Source organism: Sorex fumeus, unplaced genomic scaffold, assembly GCF_029834395.1.
Source record: "Sorex fumeus unplaced genomic scaffold, SorFum_2.1 ptg000100l, whole genome shotgun sequence".
Classification (NCBI taxonomy): Eukaryota; Metazoa; Chordata; class Mammalia; order Eulipotyphla; family Soricidae; genus Sorex; species Sorex fumeus.
In genome coordinates this window covers 10,931,400-10,955,852 of record NW_026606157.1, presented here as the reverse complement: position 1 = coordinate 10,955,852, position 24,453 = coordinate 10,931,400, and the positions used below count along the sequence as shown (strand labels likewise).

At 60.9% G+C, this 24,453-nt stretch overlaps 1 protein-coding gene across 1 annotated transcript; it reads left to right on the top strand.

Annotated features, from left to right (window-relative positions):
- Positions 1-1,828: 1,828 nt before the first annotated feature.
- Positions 1,829-19,041, top strand: TM7SF3 (transmembrane 7 superfamily member 3). Its single transcript, XM_056134651.1, has 12 exons — positions 1,829-2,004; positions 6,192-6,346; positions 8,525-8,675; positions 8,813-8,933; positions 9,535-9,706; positions 10,537-10,714; positions 11,464-11,550; positions 12,797-12,877; positions 13,292-13,444; positions 14,022-14,119; positions 14,567-14,729; positions 16,234-19,041. Exons 1-12 carry the CDS (start codon positions 1,911-1,913, stop codon positions 16,494-16,496), a joined length of 1,716 nt encoding a protein of 571 aa, XP_055990626.1. The 5' UTR covers positions 1,829-1,910; the 3' UTR covers positions 16,497-19,041.
- The last annotated feature ends 5,412 nt before the right edge of the window (positions 19,042-24,453 follow it).

The following is a 24,453-nucleotide window of genomic DNA, read 5'->3' as shown; positions in this document are numbered from 1 at the left end:
GATTACAGGGCGCAAGTCTCCCGCGCGACATCTTATTATGACATCTTATTATCTCATTCCTACTTTGACAAACTGGCAGGCTACCGAATGTAGCCTGTCCACACGGCAGAGTCTGGCAAACTCCCCGTGGCGTACCCAATATGCCAAATACCAGTAACAATGATGGGTCTCATTCTCCTAAAGAGCCTTGAATATAACCTCAGGGCCAGGATGAAGGAGACTTACTGGGGCCTGCTCCAGGCAATCGATGAATAACAGGATGATCTGTGATTGTGATTGTGCTTGTTTCTAGTGCTAGCTTTTCTTTACTTCCATATTCTTAAATAGTCAAATATGCCAACATTTCCCTTTATGGTTTTGTCCTTTTTTTTTTTTTTTTTTTGCTAAGAAATTTCCAGATCAGGGCCAAAGGTAGAAGATAGCACAGCAGGTGGGGCGTTTGTCTTGCACGTGGCCCACCTGGTTAGATCCCTGGCATCCCATAGGGTCCCCTGAGCACTGCCAGGAGTAATTCTTGAGTGCAAAGCCAGGAGGAACCCTTGAGCAGTGCTGGGTGTAACCCAAAAAGGAAAAAAAAAAAAAAAGAAATTTCCAAATCGGAGTGGATTATTGCCCAAATCACCTTAACCGTTTTTTTTTTTAAAGTTCCCCCCAGTTCAGAGGTCAAAAATATTTTGTAAAGCATATTGTTTTTCTTTGTTCCTTAAAAAACATGACTTTGGGGGTTGGAGCAATAGAGGGTAGGGTAGTTTGCCTTGCACGCGGCCGAGCCCCCGGTTCGATTCCTACCACCCCATAGGGTCCCCCGAGCACCGCCAGGAGTAATTCCTGAGTGAATGAGCCAGGAGTAATGTGCATCACTGGGTGTGACCCAAAAAGAGAAAAAAAAAACCCCAAAAAACCTTACTTTGGGATTTAGTTCGCACAGGGTGAACGTTCTGGAGCCCCGAGACCCTCCCCGATGAGGGGCAGCGAGCGCCAGTCACCAACGCACTAACGACCCGGGAATCCCGCGCCCCCGGCCCCGGGCGCCCCAGGCAGGCTGGGGTCTCAAACCCTGGGCGGGGGCGTGGGGCGAGGAAGGAGCCAGAGAAGGGACGATGCCCGGGGACGGAGACCGCCAGCACCCGGACACGGGCACTCGGTGGGACACGCGCGGCAGAGAGCGGGCGGGAGCGAGCAACGGGGCCTGCGGGCAGTGCCCACCCGCCTGCCCCAAGCGGGCACCGACCACCCGGGCTGGCCCTTCTCCTCCTTGGGGTCGGCGCCGCCCCCCAGGCCCTCCCCGACCCCACCACCAGGTCCCCCCAGGCCTCTCCGACCCCCCCAAGTCCTCCCCGACCCCCCGGACCCTCCCCAACCCCCCCAAGCCTCCCCTCACCGACCCCCCAAAGCCCTCCTCGATCCCTCCAGGCCTCTCCAACCCCCAGGCCCTCCCCAGTTCCCCCGTACCCTCCCCGACCCCCAGGCTTCCCCCATCCCCCAGGCCCTCCCGGACTCCCCCTCCCCCCCCCCCCCCCCGCCTCGACCCCGGCCCCTAGGCCGCGCCGCCCGCCCCAGCCGGCCGGTGGCCGCAGTCTCCGCGGCAATCCCTGCCCGGGGACGCCAGGCCGCGGCGGGCGGCCGTTCCGCGCTCTGGGAACTGGGGGGAGAAAAACCCACTTTCCCCCCAACGCCGAAGCGGCCCCCGCGCCCCGCCCCGGCAGGGAGCGCCCGGCTGCCAGCAAGGCCGCCGCCGGCAGGGGGCGCGCGCGGACGGGGCGCCGTGACGTCACGGGGCGGGGCGCGGCGCCGGAAGCGGAAGCGCGGGGCCAGGTGCGCGCGGGGCGCAGGTGCGCGGCGCGGCGGGCGGGGGCGCTCGAGGCCCGCGGCCGGGGCAGCGCGCGCCCGGGACGGGCCGGCCGGACGCGATGGCGCTCCCGGGGGCCGCGGTGCTGGTCCTGCTGGCCGCGCTGGCCGCGCTGGCGGCGGAGCCGGGGCCGGACGGAGCCGCGGAGGGCGAGGGTGAGTGCTGCCCCGCCGTGCGCGCGTCCACTCGGGGTCGGGGGGTCCGGGGTCCGGGGGTCCCGGCGCTGCCCCGGCCGTGTGGGTCTGGGGGTGTCCAGGGTCCGGGGGTCCCGGCGCTGTCCTGGCCGTGCGCGCGCCCACTCGGGGTCGGGGGGTCCTGGGTCCGGGGGTCCCGGCGCTGCCCTGGCCGTGCGCGCGCCCACCCGGGCTCAGGGGGTCCAGAGTCCGGGGGTCCTGGTGCTGCCCTGGCCATGCGCGCGCCCACTCGGGGTCGGGGAGTCCAGGGTCCGGGAGTACCGGCGCTGCCCGGGTCGGGGGGGTCGGGGGGTCCAGGGTCCGCGGTTCCGCCGCTGCCCGGGTCGGGGGTGTCCAGGGTCCGGGGATCCCGGCGCTGCCCTGGCCGTGCGCGCGCCCACCCGGGGTCGGGGGGTCCGGAGTCCGGGGGTCCCGGCGCTGCCCCGGCCGTGTGGGTCTGGGGGTGTCCAGGGTCCGGGGGTCCCGGCGCTGCCCCTCCTTGTGCGCGCCCACCTGGGCTCAGGGGGTCCAGAGTCCGGGGGTCCTGGTGCTGCCCTGGCCATGCGCGCGCCCACTCGGGGTCGGGGAGTCCAGGGTCCGGGGGTCCCGGCGCTGCCCGGGTCGGACGGGTCCAGAGTCCGGGGGTCAGGGGTCCAGGGTCCGGGGATCCCGGCGCTGCCCTAGTCAGGGGGGTCAGGGGGTCCAGGGTCCGGGAGGTTCAGGGTCCAGGGTCCGGGGTTCCGCCGCTGCCCGGGTCGGGGGTGTCCAGGGTCCGGGGATCCCGGCGCTGCCCTGGCCGTGTGCGCGCCCACCCGGGGTCGGGGGTGTCCGGGGGTCCGGGGGCTCCCGGGGCTTCCCCGGCGGTGCCTGCACCCCTCCCCTGGATTGGGAGGGCCGGGCGCTGCCCCGGCCGTGCGTGCAACCCCACCCGGGGGTCAGGGGTCTAGCGCTGCCCCTGGCCTTGCTTTCACCTCTCCCCACGAGTCGGGGGTCCGGGGGCCCCATCGCTGCCCCGCTGGTCTTGTTCTCACCCCTCTCCGGATCCCGGGGGTCCCAGCGCTGCCCCGAGCTGGGCGTGTCAGGAGCAGCCCAGCCGGACCCAGTGAAGGGACAGGACGGCCTGGAGCGGGGCTGGGTGCGGCTCTGTGCAGCGGGCAGGGGGCTTTGGCAGAGGAGTCGCACCCCCAGCGCAGGGGCTTGGCGAGGGGGTTTTGTAGCTCGGAGTTCGGGAGTGTGGCCGGCCCGGGCGCGCTCGTGCCCAGCCTGGTGACCCAGTGCTTGCCGGTGGGGGGCTTAGGTGCATCCCTAGTTTTGGTTGGGACCGTAGAGGCGGGTTGCAGCTCTGAAACGGAATGTTTTCTGAACAGTAAGATTGTGCGCCTGAGGGGCCGGAGTAATAAACCGTGGGGAGCGTTTGCCTTGCCTGTGGCTGACCCGGTTCGATTCCCAGCATCCCATAGGGTCCCCCAGCACTGCCAGGAGTAATACCTGAGTGCAGAGCCAGGAGCAACCCCTGTGCATGGCAGGGTGTGACCCCCCCCCCCCCCACAAAAAAAAGGATTGTGCCTGAAGGGCACGTCTCTGCAGCGCCTTGGTGTGAGCCGAATCCCAGGAGCGAGGCTGGAAAGGGTGGCCACCCTCTTTCCTTTCCTTTGGCAGAAGGCACAGCCTGTTGACAGTGCGCCCTAAGGGAGCAGAGAGAGGCCCTCTGGCAGCGCTGTTTAAGCCTCCTGCCCTGTGGGGTTGAGCTTATCTCCACTCAACAGAGGGTGAAGCCAAAGACAAGGTTGATAACACAACCACAGCCGGGAGGCATCGGGCAGAATGTGGCAACACTGGCCCTTCGCCTTCCCCGCAGGGAGCCTGCAGAGAGCCACCCTCTCTCAGAGCGCTCCCTGGCTCTGCCGGGACGCTCCAGCCCCCCCCAACAGCCACTGAGGCAGGTCAAGTAGAGCAGTTTCCATTCAGAGAGGAGAACCTAGAGAAGGAACTTGGCGCTGACCCACACTGGCCTGGACTCAGGCTGGGCTGGGATCTGGGAGTTTCCTTTTTTTTTTTTTTTGTCGTCACCCACCCAGCCATGCTCGGGGGCTACTCCCGGTGGTGCCCAGGGGCCTGTGTGCCAGGGATGGAACCGAGTGGGATGCGTGCCTGGCAAGCACCTACTTGCCGTATTATTACATGGCCCATCTCTTGCGTGTACCCGCCACTGGACGTTTAATAGCACCTGTGTTTTTTTGTGCCGCCGTGGAGATATTTGAGTCGTGGACAGACCTACAGTCTTCGCTGCATTTCTTGCGTCTCCTGTGTGTGCCCACGGTGCTGTCTCTGGGCAGGGCCCTTCCCCTGCCTGGCACGGGATGGTTCTGTGCGAGGGTAGCCTCACTGCTCGGTAAAAACTGAGGCTGCTCTTGCCACCTGGAAGGTTGGCAGGGAAGGAAAGACGTCGTCCCGGAGTCGCGTGACGGGCCTTGGGAAATGGCTGTGTGTCCGCCTTGGATTCTGACAGCGCTGAGGAGAGCAGGAACGTTGGGCGGGGCAAGCCGCTGGCGGGGCTGAGAACACAGCCTTGGGCAAACTGAACCTTTGGGGGCTCCGAGCCAGTCCCCGCCATCTGTGATGTCAGTGGCGCAGGGCAGAGGTGACATCTCCCATCACCGTGGCCTCGTGTCCACTCACCTGCAGGCAGCCTCGGGGTGGCGGGGTCGTGCAAAGGGGCCTGTGGCTTCCCAGGGTTGGCGCCGACTCGGTTGGCTGCACTCGGTTGGCTCCCAAAGCCCAGGGCTCGCATCTTCGTGCTCTGCGTGGGGCCTTCTGTGACCACCCCCCCCCCAACTTCTCCAGCCATCTCAGGCGGCACAGCACCCAGGTGTGTGCAAAACCCCACCGAAGGTGGCTTGTCCAGCCTTGGGGCCAGGGGGTGTGGGCAGGGCTGATGGCCCCCCCCCCTCGGGTGGCCGTTTTCTCTTTTTAATGTCACGTCTGCCGAGAGTTGGGAAGACGGCGCTGTCCCTTCTGGAATCCGCACCGCAGATCTGAGCGGGAGGTGATGTGGGGTTGATGCCCGCTTCCCCCTGCACAGGCGGGAGCGACTCCCAGGGAGATGCCTCTGTGCGGGGGACCCTGAGAGCACTGTGAACGCTGAGGCTCTCAGCCCCGAGCGTTTGCTTAAAGCAAAGCCAGGTGACTGCAGAGTCGGTAGAGAAGTCACTGGAATTGCGCCTGGAGCCTGGAGCTCGAGGCAAACCTGCAGGCAACAGTGCTGCTCCGGGCCGGGGGCCTGGGGGGTTTAGTGTCGGGTTTAGTGTGGGAGGTGGGCAGAGCCTGGGGATGGGTGTGCCTCGACTTCCCTGCCCCCCACACGCCTCGGCTTTCTGCCCCCTGTTCCCACACCCTGAGCCGGGCCATGCGGGCTCTGTCCAGGGTGAGAGGGAACAAATCCAGGAGGGAATAAGCCTTCCTGGTGCAGCTCTGTCGGCTCTTGCCACCGTCGCGTGTGCCCGGGCTCTCGGCGGTTAGACTGCAGGCAGGCGTCACCTCGATTCACTTCGATTCTCGCGCTCGCTTCAGATCAGAATTTCGAGCTACGAAGGCCGTGTTGGAGCCGTGGAGGCTGGGGACAGCTACAGACCGAGCTTTGTTCTGGTCCTCGCACTCTCGGCTCGTGGCAGACTGTCCCCCCCGAACCGTTGGCCTGGCACAGACTGTCCTCCTCCTGCTGGGTCTCAGCACTCGCGCCAGCCTGCGTGCAGCGACGGTGGTTTGCCCCCCAGGACCACATGGTCCCCCCACGGCACAGGCTGCAGCCGTGAAGCCCCGGCACCACTGCGGTGGCCGTCCCCCGGCACACCACATCCAGGCCTCACGCTGAGACACGGCCCCGTTGGCCGAGAACCTCCGAAGCGGCCCCCGGGCTCCCTGAGGGCCATGTAGGAGGCTTCGTGGGTGTGGGTGTGGCCGCGGAAGGGTGGCGAGTTGGCATGGGGTGTCGTCCCCAGAGTCAGCCTGGGCTGCGAGTGGCAGACCCCTTTCCAGCACACAAGAGTCAGTGCGCCGGGGGCTTCTGGAGGCCGGACCCGCGGGGTCAGCCACATCTGGGGGGGTGAGTGGTGTGCCAGGATGCCCGTGGCTATGCCGGCGCAGCGAACCCTCTCCCAAACCCGCCGTAGGTCTTCTGGAATTTTCTGTGGGGAGATTCATGTACTTCGAGCTCAGCAAGCCTTTCCCGAAAGAAGGCATTTTGCGGAATATTTCCAGCGACGTGGCTTTCCTTATTTTCCAAATCCACTCGCAGCATCAGAACACCACCGTGTCTTTCTCCAAGGTAAGCGCCGGGGGCCTGGACTGCGTGAGGCGTCAGCTCTGGCGTCTCTTTCTGTCTGGCGGCGCGTCTCGGGTAACGGGGCCGGTCAGCTGTGGGCCGGGCCAGCTGCCAGGGAGCGTGGAGCCTCCGTGCCGGTGGGGAGGCCGCGCCCGGGCCTCGCTGCTGCCACGGTCCCTGTCTCCCTCCTGCCTTTTCCCTTTTCTCACTGCAGCCGGGCGGGTGTTTGCACACAGCCCGCGGTGCTGAAGCTACGGCTACCCTGGGGTGGGGGTGGGGGCGGTGTCAGTGTTTCCCGCTGGAGGCCCCTGGACATGAAGGATCCGGAACATTCGGCTGGTCTGGCGCTGTGTGCGTGGCTCCCGGGGGGCTCGTCAGACCCGCCACCCCGGCCTCAGCCCTGGGAAGGGTCTCAGACGCCCAAGCGAGCTAGTGTTAAGGCCCGAGGCCGCCTCTTACACACCTGCCCACGCTGCAGAAACGGGGCCTGCTGCCTGCCCGGAGTGCGGCTCACTCTGGAGTGACTCACTCTGAAGTGCTTCTTTTTTGTCTAAGCTCCTGTTTTAAAATCTAATCTTATCTCTGAGCCTTCTGAAACAGCAGCAGCGTCTCCAACGGCAGATAAGCAGCCAACTGGCATTGGGGTTGCTGTTGTTCTCAGGAAGGGTTTTGTCACCTTCCGCCCCCTCCGCTCCCCGCCACCACCAAGGGGTTTGAACCGGGCCCAGGTGTGCCGGAGAGTGAAGGGAGAAGGGAGGCCGCCCCCTGGGGAAGCCAAGGCTCTAGTGACCCGGAATGAAAGCCACCACAGAAACACATGCTCTCACACTCACACGTACGCACTCGCACACACACTCACTCATTCACACAGACATGCATTTACATGCTCACGTACACAGATGAATGCGTACCTTCACACATACACTCACACAGACGATACACACACGCGCACACGCATACATATATGCACACAAACGCTCACACACACGCATACAGCCTCTCTCTCACACATACACACACACACACACACACACACGCACGCAAAACCCGGGCCCTTCCTGGAGGCTTTGTGCCGGCTTCTAGCCGCCTGCCTTCCTCGTGCCTCGGGAGGCCTGAGGGAACAGGGGTGCGGGACGTGGGACCCTGGGAGTGGCACCCCCGCCCCGTTGCTTGGACCCCGGCTCTGCTGCCTCTCGCTCTGCCTGGCCGTGGGCCCTGGGAGGAGTGTGGGGGTCGGGCACAGCGCTGAGGTGGGAGCCCCCTGCAGGGCTGGTCGCAGCCCCTCGAGGCCGCCATCCCCTCCCCCTCCCACCCCGGGACCAGCGCGGTTGTGGGACCCCCGTGTGGTGCTCTGGGGGTCGGGGTCCTCACCCCATACCTGCCGGTCTGGGGCGATTCTCCTTCCTGTCGGGGCCCCCCGGCCTCTCTCCTCTCTTGCCACTTTCCTCCCTTCTGGGAAACGCTCCGGATCTTGGATCTCTTCCTCTTCCTCTTCCTCTTCGAGGGTCCCTGGCTCAGGCGGGTGGGGGGGCAGGGCCAGTGGTTGCCAGAGCATTCCCTGTGCGGGGCTGCTTATGCTCTCTGTTGCTGGGGGGGCGTCTCAGCGAAGGCTCCTTCCGGGTGCTCAGATGAGCGTATGTGTGTGTGCAAGAGTGTATGCATGTCATGGGTGTGTTGTGTGTTTGTGCGCACGTATGAACCCCTTCCTGCAAGCAGGTGTGCCTCAGTGCTCTGAGTCTCTGGCTCAGCTCTGCATGTATGTTTGTGTGTGCGTGTGTGTGTGTGTGTGTGTGTGAGTGAGACCCCCTGCCTGCATGCTGGCCTGGCTCGGTGCTGTGAGTTGCTAGCTCAGCTGTGTGCATGTGTGTGTGTGCGTGTGCAAGCCTTATGTGCGTGCGTGTGTGCATGCCTGTGTGTGCACATGTGTGTGCGTGTGAGTGTGTATGTGCGTGTGCTTGCGTGCATGCCTGTGTGTGAACCCCTGCCTGCGTGCTGGCCTGGCTCAGTGCTGTGAGTCACTGGCTCAGCTATGTGCACGTGTGTGTGTGTGTGTGTGTGTGTGTGTGTGTGTGTGTACCACTGCCTGCAGGCTGGCCTGGCTCCGTGCTTCAGGTCTCCCAGTGGGGTCCGCAGTGCCCCTGCTGACCCGGCCCTGCCTCTCTCCGTCCTCGCCCCCCGCAGCAGCCCCTGCCCAGCAGCTCGAGCACAGGCAACGCCCAGGGCCTGGTCTTCCCCCTGTTCCCCAAGCAGCGTCTCTGCACGTGGCACCTGTTCACCGCGGCCGCAGCGCCTGTCCAGAGCATGGCCGTCCCGCTGGCCTACTCCGAGAGAGGTGACCCGAGGGAGCGCCCGGGGCTCGGTTCCGGGACGTCCCGGGAAGCAGGGGGCAGTGGCCAGTCGGTCTATCGTGGGCTGGGACCCCCTGGGGCCACTCTCCTCTGCGTGCCTTTGACTTCCTGTTTCCCCCAGACCCTGTCCCCGGGGGCTGTAACTTGGAGTCTGACTTAGAGATCGACCCCAACATTTACCTGGAGTATAGCTTCTTCGAAACCACCATCAAATTCGCCCCGGCGAACCTCGGCTCCGCGAGGTAGGTGACCCCAGCGCCCAAAAGCCTCCCCCGCCCCGGGTTCCAGAGACCACCTGGCTGGTGACACGCCCACGGAGTGATAGCACTGCAGCAGAGAGGGGCTTCTCTTGCATGCGGCCAGCCCCGTTTTGCTCCCCGGCACCCACCTGGCCCCTGAGGCTGTCAGCAGTGAGCCCTGAGCGCCGCCGTGTGGGGGCCACCCCCAAAAAAATAATTAAAAAAAGCGATATTTGACTTGCTTCTTAGACCTGGCTCGGGGCCCTGAGCTGTCACCCACAGAGCTCCTGTCCTTTGGCTCTTCAGGCCTTGGCTTGAGGATTTCTGGGGGGCTGGGGGTGTCCCGGTGCTTCTCAGACGTGCGGCCGGGGCTGCGGGCTCTCAGGCCCGGGTCCCCTGGGCCACCCCTCCTGGGCTCAGCCGTGAGCTCAGGGACCCCCACCCCGCCCAGGAAGCAGCTGTAGGTCAGTGACCAGGCCCGAGGCCCACGTCACGTCCCTGTGCCAGAGTGGCCCGCGCAACCCCCTCGCCCCCCTAGGCTGACCCCAGGCACGGCCGGCCCTGCGCTGCCCGGCTCAGTGCTCAGCTCTCCGCTTGCTTCCAGGGGTGTCGCCCCCCCGCCCTGCGACGTGGGCACGGGCCAGAACTCCCGGTGGCGGCTGCAGTACCGCGTGTACCAGTACTTCCTGCCCGAGCACGACCTGACGCCCGCAGCCCTCCTGCGCCACCTGCAGGCCATGGCCCAGGCGCCCCAGGTCATGGCCAGCGCGGTCCAGGTGCGTCCACAGTGGGGGAGAGGCGCCCGGGTTTCTTTCCAGGCACCATTGCATATGGTCAGGAGTGAGCCCTGAGCACAGAACCGGGAGTCAGCCCTGAGCACAGAGCTGGGAGTGATCCTTGAGCAGAGAGCCAGGACTCAGCTTTGAGCACAGAGCCAGGAGTCAGCCCTGAGCACAGAGCCGGGAGTCAGCCCTGATCGCAGAGCCGGGAGTCAGCCCTGAGCACAGAGCTGGGAGTGATCCCTGAGCACAGAGCTGGGAGTCAGCTCTGAGCACAGAGCTAGGAGTCAGCAGTCCTCAGCTCTGCTCCTGGCCTGGTGGATCGCACTGACTAGGGCCGAGCTGCTCCGGCAGTGTCGTGGCACCGTGGAGGAGCGTGAGATGTTGCTTTAAGGTGTGTTTTTCCCTAGCGGACATCGGGAGGGGCAGGTTGTGCCCATGTCCCATGCCTCAGTGCCCCACCGGGGCAGGAGCTGATACGATACTGCTCGGAGCAGAGGGCGGCCGAGTGCCATGGGCTGGGGTCCGGGAACCGCAGCTTAGCCAGAGGGAACTGGCCACTACAGAGCGAGCTGGTCTGTGGCTCGGCCTGTGTCGGGCGCTCATGGGTGCTCTGCTCGGGGCTGGCGTGTTTGACGCCTGCTGCCAGGAGCACTGTGGCACGAGGGCAGGCGGGCACCCCGAGGTCTCCGCTGTCCCGAGGCCTCACTCGCCACGTCTCCTGGCACTGCGGGCTGAGGCGTGTGTGGGCACGGGTGTCCTGCGCGCCACCGCCCTCCCACAGGGCCTGGCGCGGGCTGGGCCCAAGGCCTGTCTCCTTGCGCCAGGTGGCCACCCTCACTGCCGACGACAAGACCCGCGTGTCCTTCTCCTCCCTGCGGGGACAAGGCGTCATCTACAACGTCGTCGTCTGGGACCCGCTGCTGAACACGTCAGCTGCCTACGTCCCTGCCCACACATATGCCTGCAGCTTCGACACGCCAGGGGACAACTGCACATCCCTGGGTGAGCGTGACCGTCCCCGGGCGTGGGTGGGACTGTCCCCGGGTGAGTGTGTCACTGTCCCCGGGGAGTGTCTGTTCTTCCCTGGAGGGTGTGTGAGGGCGCATGGCCTTGGCCTTTGGTCTTGCCCCAGTGAGGAGTCATACAGTGTTCCGGGGAGCACTGTGCCTGGAGTACCCCCCACCATGGGCCAGGCTGTCTGTGGACTCCTAGTGGGCTGACATTGAGTGACTGTCGGGTGGCGGGGGCTGTCCGTGTAATCCCACACACAGTCACACACTCACACTCAGTGTGTGGGTCCCCCCCCACACTCATAGTCAGTGTGAGGGTCCCCCCCTCCACACACAGACACAGTGTGTGAGTCACATATACACACACACGGTGTTGGTCCCCCTACACACACACACATTCAGTGTGTGGGTCCCCATACATACACACACACACACACTCACACTCAGTTGTGTGGGTCCCACACACGCACTCACACCCACACCCACACCCACACCCACACCCACACCCACACTCGGGCTGTGGGTCAGTTCCCGTCGAGCTGCTTCTGCCGCGCCGTGTTCTGGGCCCCCCGAGGGCTCCCTCTGTGTCTGTCCCCTCCTGCTGCTTTCTGGAACCCATGAGCCCCATCCCTGCCGAGGCGTTGCCGTGAGCCTGACCCGGGAGAGGGCCTTGGTTCCCGCTGCCCTCGCTGACGCGGGGCCTGTCCCCGCCGCTCACCCGTGGCCTCTCTGTCCTTCCAGGGCGAGCGTCTACCAAAGTCTTCTTCACCCTCTTTGCCCTGCTCGGCTCCTTCGTCTGCTTCTTCGGACACAGGTTCTGGAAGACGGGTGAGACGCGATGCTGCGGCCGGTGGCCGGGCCAAGAGCGCTCCCCGGGTGGTGCCGTCCGCTCCGGGCCCCTGCGCCAGGTCCCCCCTCCGTTGCTGTCGGGTCCCCGCAGTGCCCGGCGGGAGTGGGGTGAAGGTCCAGGCCGACCCTGTGCCGGGCTCGCTCCTGCAGGTGCCCTGGGCCAGGCTGTGTGTCAGAGCCCTGAGTGGTGATCCGTGTCATGGGTGCCAGGAACAGGCGGGCCCGCGTGCTTCCCGAGTGTGAGTGGCCATGGTCCTGCTCTCGGGGGCTCCTGGCACTGGCTTTCACGGAGGTTCCCAAACTCCCCCTGGGCTTCTTTTCCGTTGGACTGATCAGAGAATGTCTTGAGGGGCATGAGCCCCTCGGGCACAGGGTGATGCCAGAGCAGAGAACCTGGGCTGTAGGCAGGGCCCAGAGATCAGGATGATGGTGATGGACTGTCCATCCCATGAAGCATTTGAGATGGGGGTTGGAGAGCTCACGTCTGCCTTGGAAGAGTCTGATGCATAATCCGGAAAAATTCACATTTTCCCTTGGCCCGGGTCCCTGCAGCATGACTTGGCGTTTCAGAGCAGACCCGCGGACAGAAGTAGTTTTCCTGTCCTGAGTAGGAAGGAGCCTGAGGCTAGCCAGAGCCAACTCCGTGCCCATCGTGTGTCAGGAGGGGGTACACCCTCCGGTTTGTGCTAACAACTGACTCTCAGACACGTCTCCTGCCTCAGAAAACTAGTGTTTTGGGGGCCCAGAAAGACCAAGTACAGGGGCCGGAGCGATAGCACAGCGGGCAGTATGTTTGCCTTGCACGCGGCAGACCTGGGTTCAATCCCTGGCATCCCACATAGTTTCCCCAGCACCACCGGGAGTGATTCCTGAGTGCAGAGCCAGGAGTAACCCCTGAGCATTGCTGGGTGTGACTCAGAAAAAAAAAAGATCAAGTACGGTAGGTCGAGTCCTTGCCTTGCCTGTGGCTGACCCGTTTGTGGGACTCTGCCTCCCCTACGGCCCCGGAGCCCTGCAGAGGTGAGCCCTGAGTGCCGGTGGGTGTGGCCCCCACACAAGGACGTGCCTCTGGGATCCGCCTCTCGAATCCCGGTTGTTTCGAGGGGGTCGGGCGGGCGGCCCAGCACGGTTGAGGGAGTCTCTGCTCAGTCCACCAGCCCCTGCGGTTGCGTCTCCAAGCGGAGTGAGGAGACCCACTGGACGCCGTGTCCTGTTTTCCCCCCAGAGCTCTTCATGGTGGGCTTCATCATCGCCGGCTGCTGCTGCTACGTGCTGGTCACCAGGCTGACCTCGGTGGACTATGACGGTGAGTGAGAGTCGGAGCTGGCGGCTGGCTGTCACCGGGGGCCTTTCCCTCCGTCACCCCTGCCTCCCGCTCACCCTCACGGTGAGCTCCGCGTCCTGGATGCCTGGGTTTGTGCTGGCGTCTGCCTGTGTGCCGGGGCCGGGCTGTAGGACAGCCGGGAGGACGCTTGCCTTGTTCCATTCGCAGCATCCCATGTGGCCCCCGAGCCTGGCCGGGTGTGGCCCCCAAACCGTGTGTCCCGGGGTGGAGGGGTCGGACGGGAGTTACTGCCCTCGCGTGTGCGTATGGCATCGCCCCCCACCATAGCAGGTCCCAGAGGCCCCTGTCCTCCGTCCCCCAACTGAGGGGCTGCCCGGGGTGTCTCGGCCCAGGGCCTCCTCCTCAGCCCGTCCCTTCCCCCCCTTCCTCCCGCAGCTCGACTGATCCTGACCGCTGTGGCCGGCGGTGTCGGCGGGACGGTGCTGGTGGCCGCGTGGTGGCGGCTGGGCGTCCTCCCGCTCTGCCTGCTGTGCGTGGGGCTGCTCCTCGGTTGCCTGGCTGCCGCCGTGGCCTTCTTCACGCCCCTGGGTAGGAGACGCCGCTCCCTGCCGCGCCCTCTGCCGCAGACCACCCCGGGCCCTGCAGACGCTCTGGGAGGGGCGGCATGAGTCGGTCGAGGGGACGGCCTGGATTCATCGGGCACGGTGGTGGGGCCCCTTCGGGAGAGAGCGGGGCTCATTCATGGGGCCTCACCCTGAGGTGCTCTTGAGCTTGCTCCCGTCTGTGCTCAGGGGCGCCCCCTGCCTTCGAGAGCAGGAGGCGGGCTGGTGAGCGGGAGGGGGCGCGGGGAGGGCTGGGTCAGGCCCGTCGGTTCTGCTCGGTTCTGCTCGTTCTCCGTCAGCGCTGCGTCCTGCTGGGACGGGACAATCAAGAGCCAGGAGAGATGGCCCAGCGGGGGCCGCCTAGGGGCGGCCCTGGGGTGATCCCCGGCTCGGCAGAAGGCCCCCCGAGCCCCAGGCACCGCCGGGTGCGGCCCAGCCTCCCCCTTCACCAGACAGAGCCCGGGCGCCGTGCAGAGGCCGAGCCAGACAGAAGCCCGGAGACCGTCCGGTCCCGGTTCCTCTGATGGGCCCTGACCGGGGGCCTCCCCCCTCCTGTCTCCCAGGAAACCTGAGGATCTTCCGCGAGGACAGCGTGTTCTGGGTGACCTTCTGCTGCATCGCCGTGCTCATCCCCGCGTTCTTCGTGGGCTGCCCGCGGATAGTACGTGCTTCCCGCGGCCCCACGCTCCGCGCCTCCCGCGAGGCTGGTCAGGCTGTGTCCGACGCAAGGCCACACTGGCCGTGCGTTTGCTTATCACGGGGGTGGGGGACCCCCAGCTGCCCTGGGCTTAAGCGTCAGGAAGAGGCCATGGGGTGCGGGAAAGGGAGGGCGGGGCTCCCTGCGTCGGCGCCTACATGGGCCCGGGAGACATCAGCTCACAGTGCTGCAGGCGTGTGGGAGCTTAGAGCCTGGGCCCCTTGCCGGGTGACGGATTAGGCTCACTGTGAGGGTCCCTGGTCTGGGCCTGCACGATGGCACTGTGGCTCGGGGAAACCCTGGGGGACCCGACAAGGAACACGCTTGACTCGTTCCCACCCTCGCACATGCCCCCACGGGAGCAGAAGGGGCCCCCCGAGCTCAGGGCAGAAACTCGGCTTCTCTCCGCAGCTGAACATCGTCACGTGTGCAGTCGTGGGCGCCCACTCGGTCGTCTTGGCCGTGGACAGTTACTTGTACACCAGCCTCTCGTCCATCACCTTGAACGTGCTCAAGAGGGCCCTGCACGCGGATTTCCGGCAGGCTTTCACCACGGCGCCCTTGCAGACGAACGGTGAGAGGCCGCGGACCAGGGAGTGGAGCCTGGGTGTACATGGGGGGCCCATGGACCCTTGGGGCACAAGGACCCCCCAGCGCTCGCCCTCCGTCACCTCTTGCGGTAGCAGGAGGGAGGCGGTGGCATTTCTTAGGCGGTGGAAGTTCAGACATTTAAAATCCACTAAAAGGGGCTGGAGCGATAGCACAGCGGGGAGGGTGTTTGCCTTGCACGCAGCCAACATGGCCGACACAAGTTCGATTCCCAGCATCCCATATGGTCCCCCGAGCACCACCAGGAGCAATTCCTGATTGCATGAACCAGGAGTAACCCCTGAGCATCGTCGGGTGTGACCCAAAAAGCAAAGAAAATAAATAAATAAAATCCACTAAAAGAGGATTGAGAGATGCTGAGGTAGGATGGCTGGAGTCAGCTGAACAGTGCCACGATTCCAGAAACGTGCAGGTGACAGACAGCCAGCGCCCCAGGCCTGAGGCTGGTGGGTTCGTGCCTCCTCCAGAAGCCGCGCCATGGCCTCGGTACGAGGTCACGCCCGGGCAAGGGTTTCTGCTACGGTTTCGAGAGCACGTTCTAAATTCCGCCTCACCAAGGCTTGCAGATGGGTCGTGACGATCCGGGCTGGTCGCCCACTGCGGGCGGGAAAGGTGGGTCCGGCCTGTGTGCGGCCTCTTCTTGGCACCTGCGGGTTCCTGCCACTCTGCCCAGGGGCCGTGGCCGTGCGGGGGATGGGCCGACAGGTCCCTCTGGGACACGCGGAGACCCACGTTCCTGTCCAGCACTGTGTGGTCCCTGAGCACCACGCCAGGGTATCCCCGACCCAAATCAGCGAGCAGAATGCCTCTGATCGGAGCTTCCTTCCGGACCCCAGACTGCAGCTGTCCCCCATGCCTGAGTTTCTCAGCTACCCAGGAAGCATTGCGAATTTTACGCCAGATTTTTCTTTCCTTTTTTTTTTATACCTGGGGATTTGGGGGCCACACCTGAAGGTGTCCAGGGATTACTCTTGGCTCTGTACTCATGAATTACCCCTGGTGGAACTTAGGGGACCACATGGGATGCCGGGCATTAAACCCAGGTCAGCTGCAAGCGAGGCGAACGCCCTCTCTGCTGTGCCCTTTGCTCCAGCCTCCTCATGCCAAAGATTGTTCTGCAAAACAGTGAAATGAGGGGGCCGAGTGATAGTAGAGCAGGGAGGGCACCTGTCTGGCACACAACCAAGCCGGGCTCTGTCCCTGGCGTCCCTGGTGGTCCCCCGAGCCTGCCGGGAGCAAGCAAAAGCGAGCAGCCCTGGGTGTGGCTATCAGAACGTGGGGTCAGAGCATTGAGTGACGCTTTTGAAGCAGCGTGTGTGCCTATGTCTGTGCCTGCGTGTATGTGTGTCTATGCGTGTGTGCATGCCAGCCATGCCGTGTACCGGGGTTCCCGTGGCCGGGCGGGTTCCGAGTCGGGAAGAGCCTGTTCCCACGCTGCTCTTTCCCTCCCTCCCTCCCGCCCGCCCCAGACCTCATCCTGCTGGCCGTGTGGGGCATGCTGGCCGTGAGCGGGCTGACGCTGCAGACACGCAGGGAGCGCGGGCGGCCGCCCTTCCCGCCGCACCCCTACCAGCTCTGGAAGCGAGAGCGCGAGCGCAGAGTCACCAACATCCTGGACCCCAGCCACCACCTGCCCCCGCTGCGGGAGCGGCTCCGCGGCTGGCTGGCCGCCTTCCCAGGCCACTTCCGGCAGGCCCGGCCGGCGGGGGAGAGGACGCCCCTGCTCTTGTAGGGGCCGGGGTGCCAGTCGCCCCCGTGGGCCTGAGACTCCCCCCCCCGGTCCTGGGAGCACGAGGCAGAAGCACCGAGTCTCTGACCAGACGCCGGCCTTGCTTCTGTCAGACAGGGCCTGTACGCCATGTCCCAGGGGGCCACCACCCCGTGTGCCATCAGGCAGGAGGAGCGTGGCCTTCTCCCTGGCCAGCCCAGCGCCTCCCGGGACTTTGCCAACTGCCCCGATCCGATCGGGATCTGTGCCTCTGCCCAGAGGCAGCCCCACCCGCACAGCGCCCCACGCCCAATTCTCAATTTGGCGCTGGAAGACAGTTTTCCAGCCGTTCTGCTTTGAACTGTGCAGCGCCCTGAGGACTTGACCACGTGTCCACGGTCTCCTGCTGCCTGGTGCTGCAAGCCATCTGAAGGTCTTCAGTTATTGAGAATGGTTCCCTGGGGGATCTATTTATATTCCAAAAATAGGACCTTTGGGGGGTTTTGTTTGACCATTTCTTTTCTTTTTAAATCTTATCAACACCTGATGTTTCTTTTTTTTTTTCATCTTTTTGGGTCACACCCAGCGATGCACAGGGGTTACTCCTGGCTCTGCACTCAGGAGTTACTCCTAGAGGTGCTCGGGGACCATATGGGATGCTGGGAGTTGAACCCGGGTCAGCCATGTGCAAGGCAAACGTCCTGCCCGCTGTGCTATCGCCCCACAACAGCTGATCTTTCAGTTAAACTGCAGGAAGTGTTGTTTTGTTTTTAGTCTCCCTTTAATCAATTGTCCCACTAACTAGGAATCCTTTTAAAAGTGTCCCTATCCCGGTGGCTGCCATCGTCCAGAGGCCATCGGACAGTCAGGTTTGGGCCCGCAGTGATGAGACATGCAGGGCCTCACGAGATGGGGGTGGAGCCAGCCCTTTCCTCCCCGACCCAATGAGACCCTGACTGGCTGCCCACGAACGGCCTCTCTGGCTCCTGATCAAGCCACTTAGTGACCATGATCCCAGAGACTCAAGCAAATCTTGAACCCAGCGGCTTTTGGCAAATATGCGTCTGGATCCCGCAGTAGGTTACTGTCATCGGACCACCCCAGGGGGGAAAGGGTGTTGTCCCTCTGCATGCTCCCCCTAGGTGGCTTGGTGGCCGCCATCCTCTGGAGGCCACTGGACAGTCAGGTTTGGGCCCTCAGTGACGAGACTCACGGGGCCTCACGGGATGTGGGTGGAGCCGGTCCTTTCCTCCCTGTCCCAACGAGACTCGATTCGCTACCCATGAACAGCCTCTCTGGCTCCTGATCAAGCTGCTTAACGGCCATGATCGCAGAGACTCAGGAGCAAATCTCAGAACCCAGCAGGTTTTGGCAGAAATCCCTCCAGATTTAATTGTTAAAATTTCGGAATTTTAAAGTCACGTGGCTACTACTGCAGCCGCGCGACATCATATGTGATTCATAACCAGCAATAGAAAACAAATTGTCTACTGTTGCCTTTTTGGCAGATCTAAGTGTTGGGGTAAAATCCCAAATAATAATGGTGGGTCTGGTGTCGAAATATTGAGTGTGATCAAAGTAGAGAGAGAGTCATGTGGAAGTCATCTCCCCCACAGGTAGAGGGAGGGTGTGTGATGGGGGTATACTGGGGTTTTGGGAGTGGAGAGTGGGCACTGGTGAAGGTACGGGTGTTTCATGGTATGACCGAGACTTAAACCCGAAAGCTTTGATACTGCTCTAATGGTGGTTCATAAATAAAATTATTAAAAAAAAAGGAAAAAAAAAAGTCCCCATCCTTTCTGCTCCAGTGCTGCCAGCTCGGATGTAAGCAACGTTTTCCCCGTATCTGAGTGGCCCTGTAGCAGATGTGTCTTCAAAGGTTCCAGTTAACTGGACGCGTTCCTGCTTTGTTTTATAATTGTGTTTTGGGGGCCAGAGAGGTGGTTCAGTGGTCAGGGACACATGCATTGCGTGTGCTCAGACATGAATTTGATCCCTAGTACATGACTCCCCCTCCCCAGTGCTTCCAGGGCGGCCGCGGAGGCTCCCTGCCCCCACCCCGCTGGGTCTGTGCAGCACCTCATGGAGCCCAGATATCAAACTGCCAGGGACTGACCCATGGGATCCCTGAGCACTGCCTGGGAGTCCCCACCCCCCCCCCCCCCAAAGAAAATCAAGCAAAGCAAAATGAAAAGTGTTTGGAAAAGGCTGAAAAAAAAAAACAATTAAGAAACCAATAATTTTGGCTTGGAAAACTATATACACGTCTTTGTTTACTATTCTGTAATTCTTACTGTCTATAGATCTTTGATAACAGCTTTCAAGGAAAATGGTTTTTAAAAAGTTGACTGGATGTTTTGCCTCTGCCGTATCTTTGTATGTTTTAACAGTGAAGCAGAACATCCGGGATCTTGTACACCATCAAAAATGCCCTCCTAGTGGGAATTGGAAAACCAGAACTTATGTTTTCTGGAGTATGTAAATTGTTTAAAATTTTCCACGATAATCTGTGAGTAATCAAAAGGCACTTGTGTACATTTTCTATAATAAATATATATTTTGAACACTACATTGGCCTCGTTATCATAAACTTTTACAGTTCTCATTTTTTTGACCAATTAAATTTGTGTCATAGCAATAAGACAGTCGACAGAACAAACTTTGTTTATGGTAAAGACAAAATTATTTATTCCAGATAAACAATCCCGTTCTATTTTAAACTGCTTTGGGATGGCTGAAGCGTTGGGCAGTGAAGGTCCCAGAGGGTCTGGGCGCCCCTCACAGCTCGTTGGCCTTGATTGCGGTGGTTAGTGCTTCCGTCTTGGTTTTCCAGAGAGTTCCTGCGGGTGTGATGAACTGGTGACAGGTTGGCTCCCGGGCTGAGCTGAGGGGCTTAGGGCAGCGAGTAGGTGAGTTCAGAGAGCGGCCTCGCCCACTCCAGCAGGGAAGTTGCAGGAATCACTCCCGGACCAAACCCCAAGTCCTGCACTCTCCACCGTGAGCGTGTGTTTTTTTTTGGGGGGGTGGGGCTGGGGGGATAGTCTTTGGGTTTGCACACTGACCCAGCTCTCAGTGAACCCAGAGTTCACCTGCGGCTCTGATGCCACATCTCACCCAGTGCCAGCGCTGAGGTGCTCCCGGGTGGTGCTCCCTACCTAAGTCATGCGGGAGTGCCGGTCTGGAAACCGTTCTCCTTCCCTTTGGCTGTGACCCAGGCAGGGGTTGCTCTCTGGCTTTGCTGTTTTTGTCTCTGTTGGCCACACCTGGTGGTGCTCAGGGCTTGCTCAGCGGGGTTCGGGGGGACCAGATGCGGTGCTGGGGATGGAGCCTGGCTCAGCAGCTTGCGGGCAAGAACCTTTGCCTGTCCCATGTCCCCCAGTGGTGCATGGTCTTGCTTGTGTCTTTTCTGCTCTGAGTGCTGCGTTACGTCCTTTTCTTTCTCCGTTTTACCAGCGTCTTTGAGTTTAATAGTTGCTCCCAGGCAGCTGTGTCAGAACACGGGGACCTACGATTAGCTGTCGCCTCGACATTCATTTCTCCTGTAGTGCCTGCCTGGCCCCACTCTCCCGGGGTGGGCCCCCCTGGCTCTGCTTATGGGGGTGCAGGGGGAGGCCTGGCCTTGCAGCCACTCAGCCCTCCACGCCTGCTGCCTGCTGAGCTTCAGTGCCTTAGTAGGCGTTTCCTCCCCACTGAGAGGTTTGGGCATGTTTGGCTTGGGTTTCGTGCTCAGGAGCTAGTCCCAGCTGGGTGCCGGGCAAGGGTGTGGGTGCGGGGGGCCACTCCCGGCAATGCTTAGGGGCCCTGCAGCCCCTGGGATCAACCCTGGGGCTGCTGCCTGCAGATGCTAAACCCTCAGTCCCATCTCCCACGTCCTGCTGCCCAGCTCTGGATGGATGTCTAGAAGCTGACGACCACTGAGGTCGTACAGCCAATGAAATAGGTTTTTCGTCTTTTTTTTTTTGAGGGAGCGGTCTCACCTGGCAGTGCTCAGAGCATACTCCAGGCTCTGTGGTCATGCCTGTTTAGGGCTCAGGATGACGAGGATTGAGCCGAGGTTGGCTGTGTGCAAGGCAAGTGCCTTACCCACTTACCTATTGCTCCAGCCCCAGAAAGAGGTTCTTTTTTTTTTTTTCTTTTTGGGTCACACCCGGCGATGCGCAGGGGTTACTCCTGGCTCTGCACTCAGGAATTACTCCTGGCGGTGCTCAGAGGAGCCTGTGGGATGCTGGGAATCAAACCCGGGTTGGCCACGTGCAAGGCAAACGCCCTACCCACTGTGCTATCTCTCCAGCCCCTGTTTTTTTTATTTCTTAAGTTGAGTTTCTTTAGCTATGCAGAAAGTTACTAATTTTTTTTAAAATTTTTATTAGTGGAACACCATGAGGTACAGTAGTAGATTTACGATTTTTTGTGCTTGGGTTTCGATTATACAATGATCAAATACCCATCCCTCCACCAGTGCCCATTTTCCACCACCATGGATAATATCCCTCCCACCCCCATCCCCCTCATCCCCCCCATCCCACCCTGCCTCTGTGGCAGGGCATTCCCTTTTGTTCTCTCTCAGGAACACATTCTCAGGAAGCGAGTGTCTGAGACCCCTGCCCTTCACTTCTCAGCCTCTGGTTGTTGAGGACCACGCAGAGGAGTGTCGAAGCTAGGGACGGAACTCGTAAAATGGGCAGATCTTCAGCTTTGGCTGCGTTTTGTTTTTTTAACATTTTGGGTCCATAGCTATTGATGCTCAGAGCTGACTCCTGGCCCTGCACTCAGGGATCACTCCTGGCAGTGCTTCGGGGACCATCAGAGGTGGCCGAGATGAAGCCCAGGTCAGCCGTGTGCAAGCAAGAGCCCACTGAAGTATCATTCCAGCAGTCCTGGAGTGAGTTAAGGAGCCCGTCGGGGCTCACCCTTCTGCTGCATGTGCAAACACGGTGCTGGGCTTGGGGGCTGAGGAGGCTGACGAGACAGGCTCTGAGACGCGGGGCTAATCAGCTCTCTCCATCCCACTTCTTCGGCAACCTGAGGAGGGCCTCCCCGCCAGTCCTGCCACTCCTGAGTGTGTCCTGGGTGACAAGGTCAGTGCATTTTTGTTCTCTGGGTAAAGCTGACTCCTGGTTCCGCACTCAGGGATCATTCCTGATGGGGCTCAGGGGACCATATAGGGTGCTGGGGATCAAACCCCGGCAGTCACGTGCTCTCTCTCTGACCCATATTGATACTGATTTCAACAGTGACTTTTCTTTTCTTTTTCTTTTTGGGTCACACCCAGCTATGCACAGGGGTTTCTCCTGGCTCTGCACTCAGGAATTACCCCAGTGGTGTTCAGGGGACCTTATGGGATGCTGGGGATTGAACTCACATGCAAGGCAAACACCCTTCCCACTGTGCTATATCGCTCCAGCCCCAACAGTGACTTTTCTGATAGTTTTGTGTACTCTGAAGCAATTGGTCCTCTGCTTTCCTTTCCCTCACATGGAGAAAGGAACTGCCAATGGTATTAGCTGAGAAAAAAAGTTAAGGTGGGAACCATTGGCATGCACTGAGATTCCAATCGTGCTTGTATGTCCTTTTAAAATGTCTCTAGACAGGTTTCCTGACTCAGAAGCAACGTTTAACATACACCTTGAGGAGAGCACAGGTGTGTGTGTATGTGTGTGTGTGTGTGTGTGTGTGTGGTGGGGTGGGGGTAAGGAGGGGTGGAACTCTCCTAAACTTTTTCCCTAACTTTTATGCATGTTGAATTTTAAACCCAGTAAGTACACTTACTTTTCCTTTATGTAAAAGATAAATGATGATAGAAATGAACATAAACTAGTGCTTCTGGGAATGTAGACACCAGGAAGCACAATACAGCACAAACACTACGTCAATGGGTGTTGAATTAAGCCCTGCATTATGGGGTTTTGTTTTGCTTTGTTTGGGGTCACACCCGGCGATGTTCAGGGGTCACTCCTGGCTCTGCACTCAGGAATTACTCCTAGGGGTGCTCGGGGGACCCTATGGGATGCCGGGGATCGAACCCAGGTTGGCTGTGTGCAAGGCCAACGTCCTCCCCACTGTACTATCGCTCCAGCCCCAAGCCCTGCATTATGTTGACAAACGCGGCCAACAGGTCCTGCGGGAACTTCCTGGGCTGAGCACAGACTTTGCATGATGGAGCCTTGCTTCAGTGTCCAACACACCATGGCCGCCTGAGCACTGTCTGCAGTGAGCCCCTCCCCCACACTGCAAATCCTCTAATAAATCTAAACACCCATCAGTAGGAGAAAAGGGTGAATGAAATTTCATGCCGTTCAGAGGCTGGGCAGAGTGCAGCGGCAGGGTGCTCGCCGGGCACAGTCTGGCATCCCACGTGATCCCTGAGCACCGCCAGGTGTGCCCCCACCCCTGCAAACTGCCGTGCCCATACCCAAGAGTAACAACTGAGTGTCCTTCAGGCGAACAGTGGAACCCACAGGACACGGGGATGGCTGTTCATCTAGGCATTTCTCTGCCGCACACTACCTTGACATAGCTGACGGGCAGTGCCCAATTTAGAAAGCGTCTGGTATGCAAATTAAGTTCTTTTTTTTGGGCACACCTTTTCCTTCCTGTAGCTAGAATTAGCCTAGTCTCTAACTGCACCAAGTAGGTGGCTGTAACTCATGGATTATTAGCGACATTGAATAAAGAGGACTGCTTTCCTATTGTCCATTTAATCTGCTCACTCTTTTGTTTTTTGCTTTTTGGGTCACATCTGGCGACGCACAGAGGTTCCTCCTGGCTCTGCACTCAGGAATTACCCCTGGCGGTGCTCAGGGGACCTTATGGGATGCTGGGAATCGAACCTGGGTTGGTCGCGTGCAAGGCAAACGCCCTACCCGCTGTGCTGTCGCTCCAGCCCCTGATCTGCTCACTCTTGACTGTACTGTAGCTTTCACAAGGGGCAGCGGTAGAGGGAGTGAGAGATGGCAGGGTCTGGGTGAATGTAGGAGCAACAGTAACGGGATTTGCCAGGGGACTGGATGGGACTGATACCAAGGCAGCTTCTGGTCCGAGTGCCTTGCGGCCAGAGGGCGGGGGAGGGGCCTGACTCAGCCCCAGCTTGGTGGAACTCGACTGACTCACGGCTAGTCACAGTGGATGAGTCGAGTTAACAGGCTATAAACTGCAGTGCCCAGCGGCGTCCAGGCAGTATTTGCAGTCACGAGATCGAGTGAGATCAGGAGACTGATACAGACTACAGACGGGAAGCAGGACTGGGCGCGTCCACACAGGTGTGAAGTCCAGCGAGGGAGGAACAGAGTGGGCCATTGATTCCGTGAGAAACGGAATCATTTCATTAACAAATGTCCGGTTCTGGGCTGGGGCCAGAGAGACTGCAGCGGGGAGGGCGTCTGCCTGGCTCACGGCCAACATCCCATAGGGTGTCCCAGCACCACCAGGAGTAACCCCTGAGCACTGCCGGGTATGACCCAACCCTTCCTCTCCAAAACATAAATGTGAAAATGTCCTGTTCTACTCTGTCAAAAAAGGCAATCAGGGCATGACTGGGGCTCAGCAGAACAGTGCCCGTCTCAGATGTGTGGGAACCAGAATTCAATTCCCAGCACCGGAGGAGGGAAAACGCGATGCTCACCAAGAATTGTTTGGAACCTGTGCTCTCCTATCCCTGCAGGAAGTTTATTTATTTAGGCTTACTCTGGGCTCAGTGCTCAGGACCCACTCCTGGCAGGACACTGGAAGGGGGTGGGGGCGACAGTATGGCCTCCCAGGGATTGAAATGGAGGCTGCGAGCAGGAGGAGCTCTAAAACCTCCCAAAAACCTCACCTGGGACAGTTTAGACTACCAGATCCAGGCAGTCGCCTGCTATTGGATAGTTTAGAATACAAGATCTGGAAAGTCGCCTGCTATTGGACAGTTTAGAATACCAGATCCGGGCAGTCGCCTGCTATTGGGACAGTTTATTTTTTTTAAAATTTTTATTTTTTGCTTTTT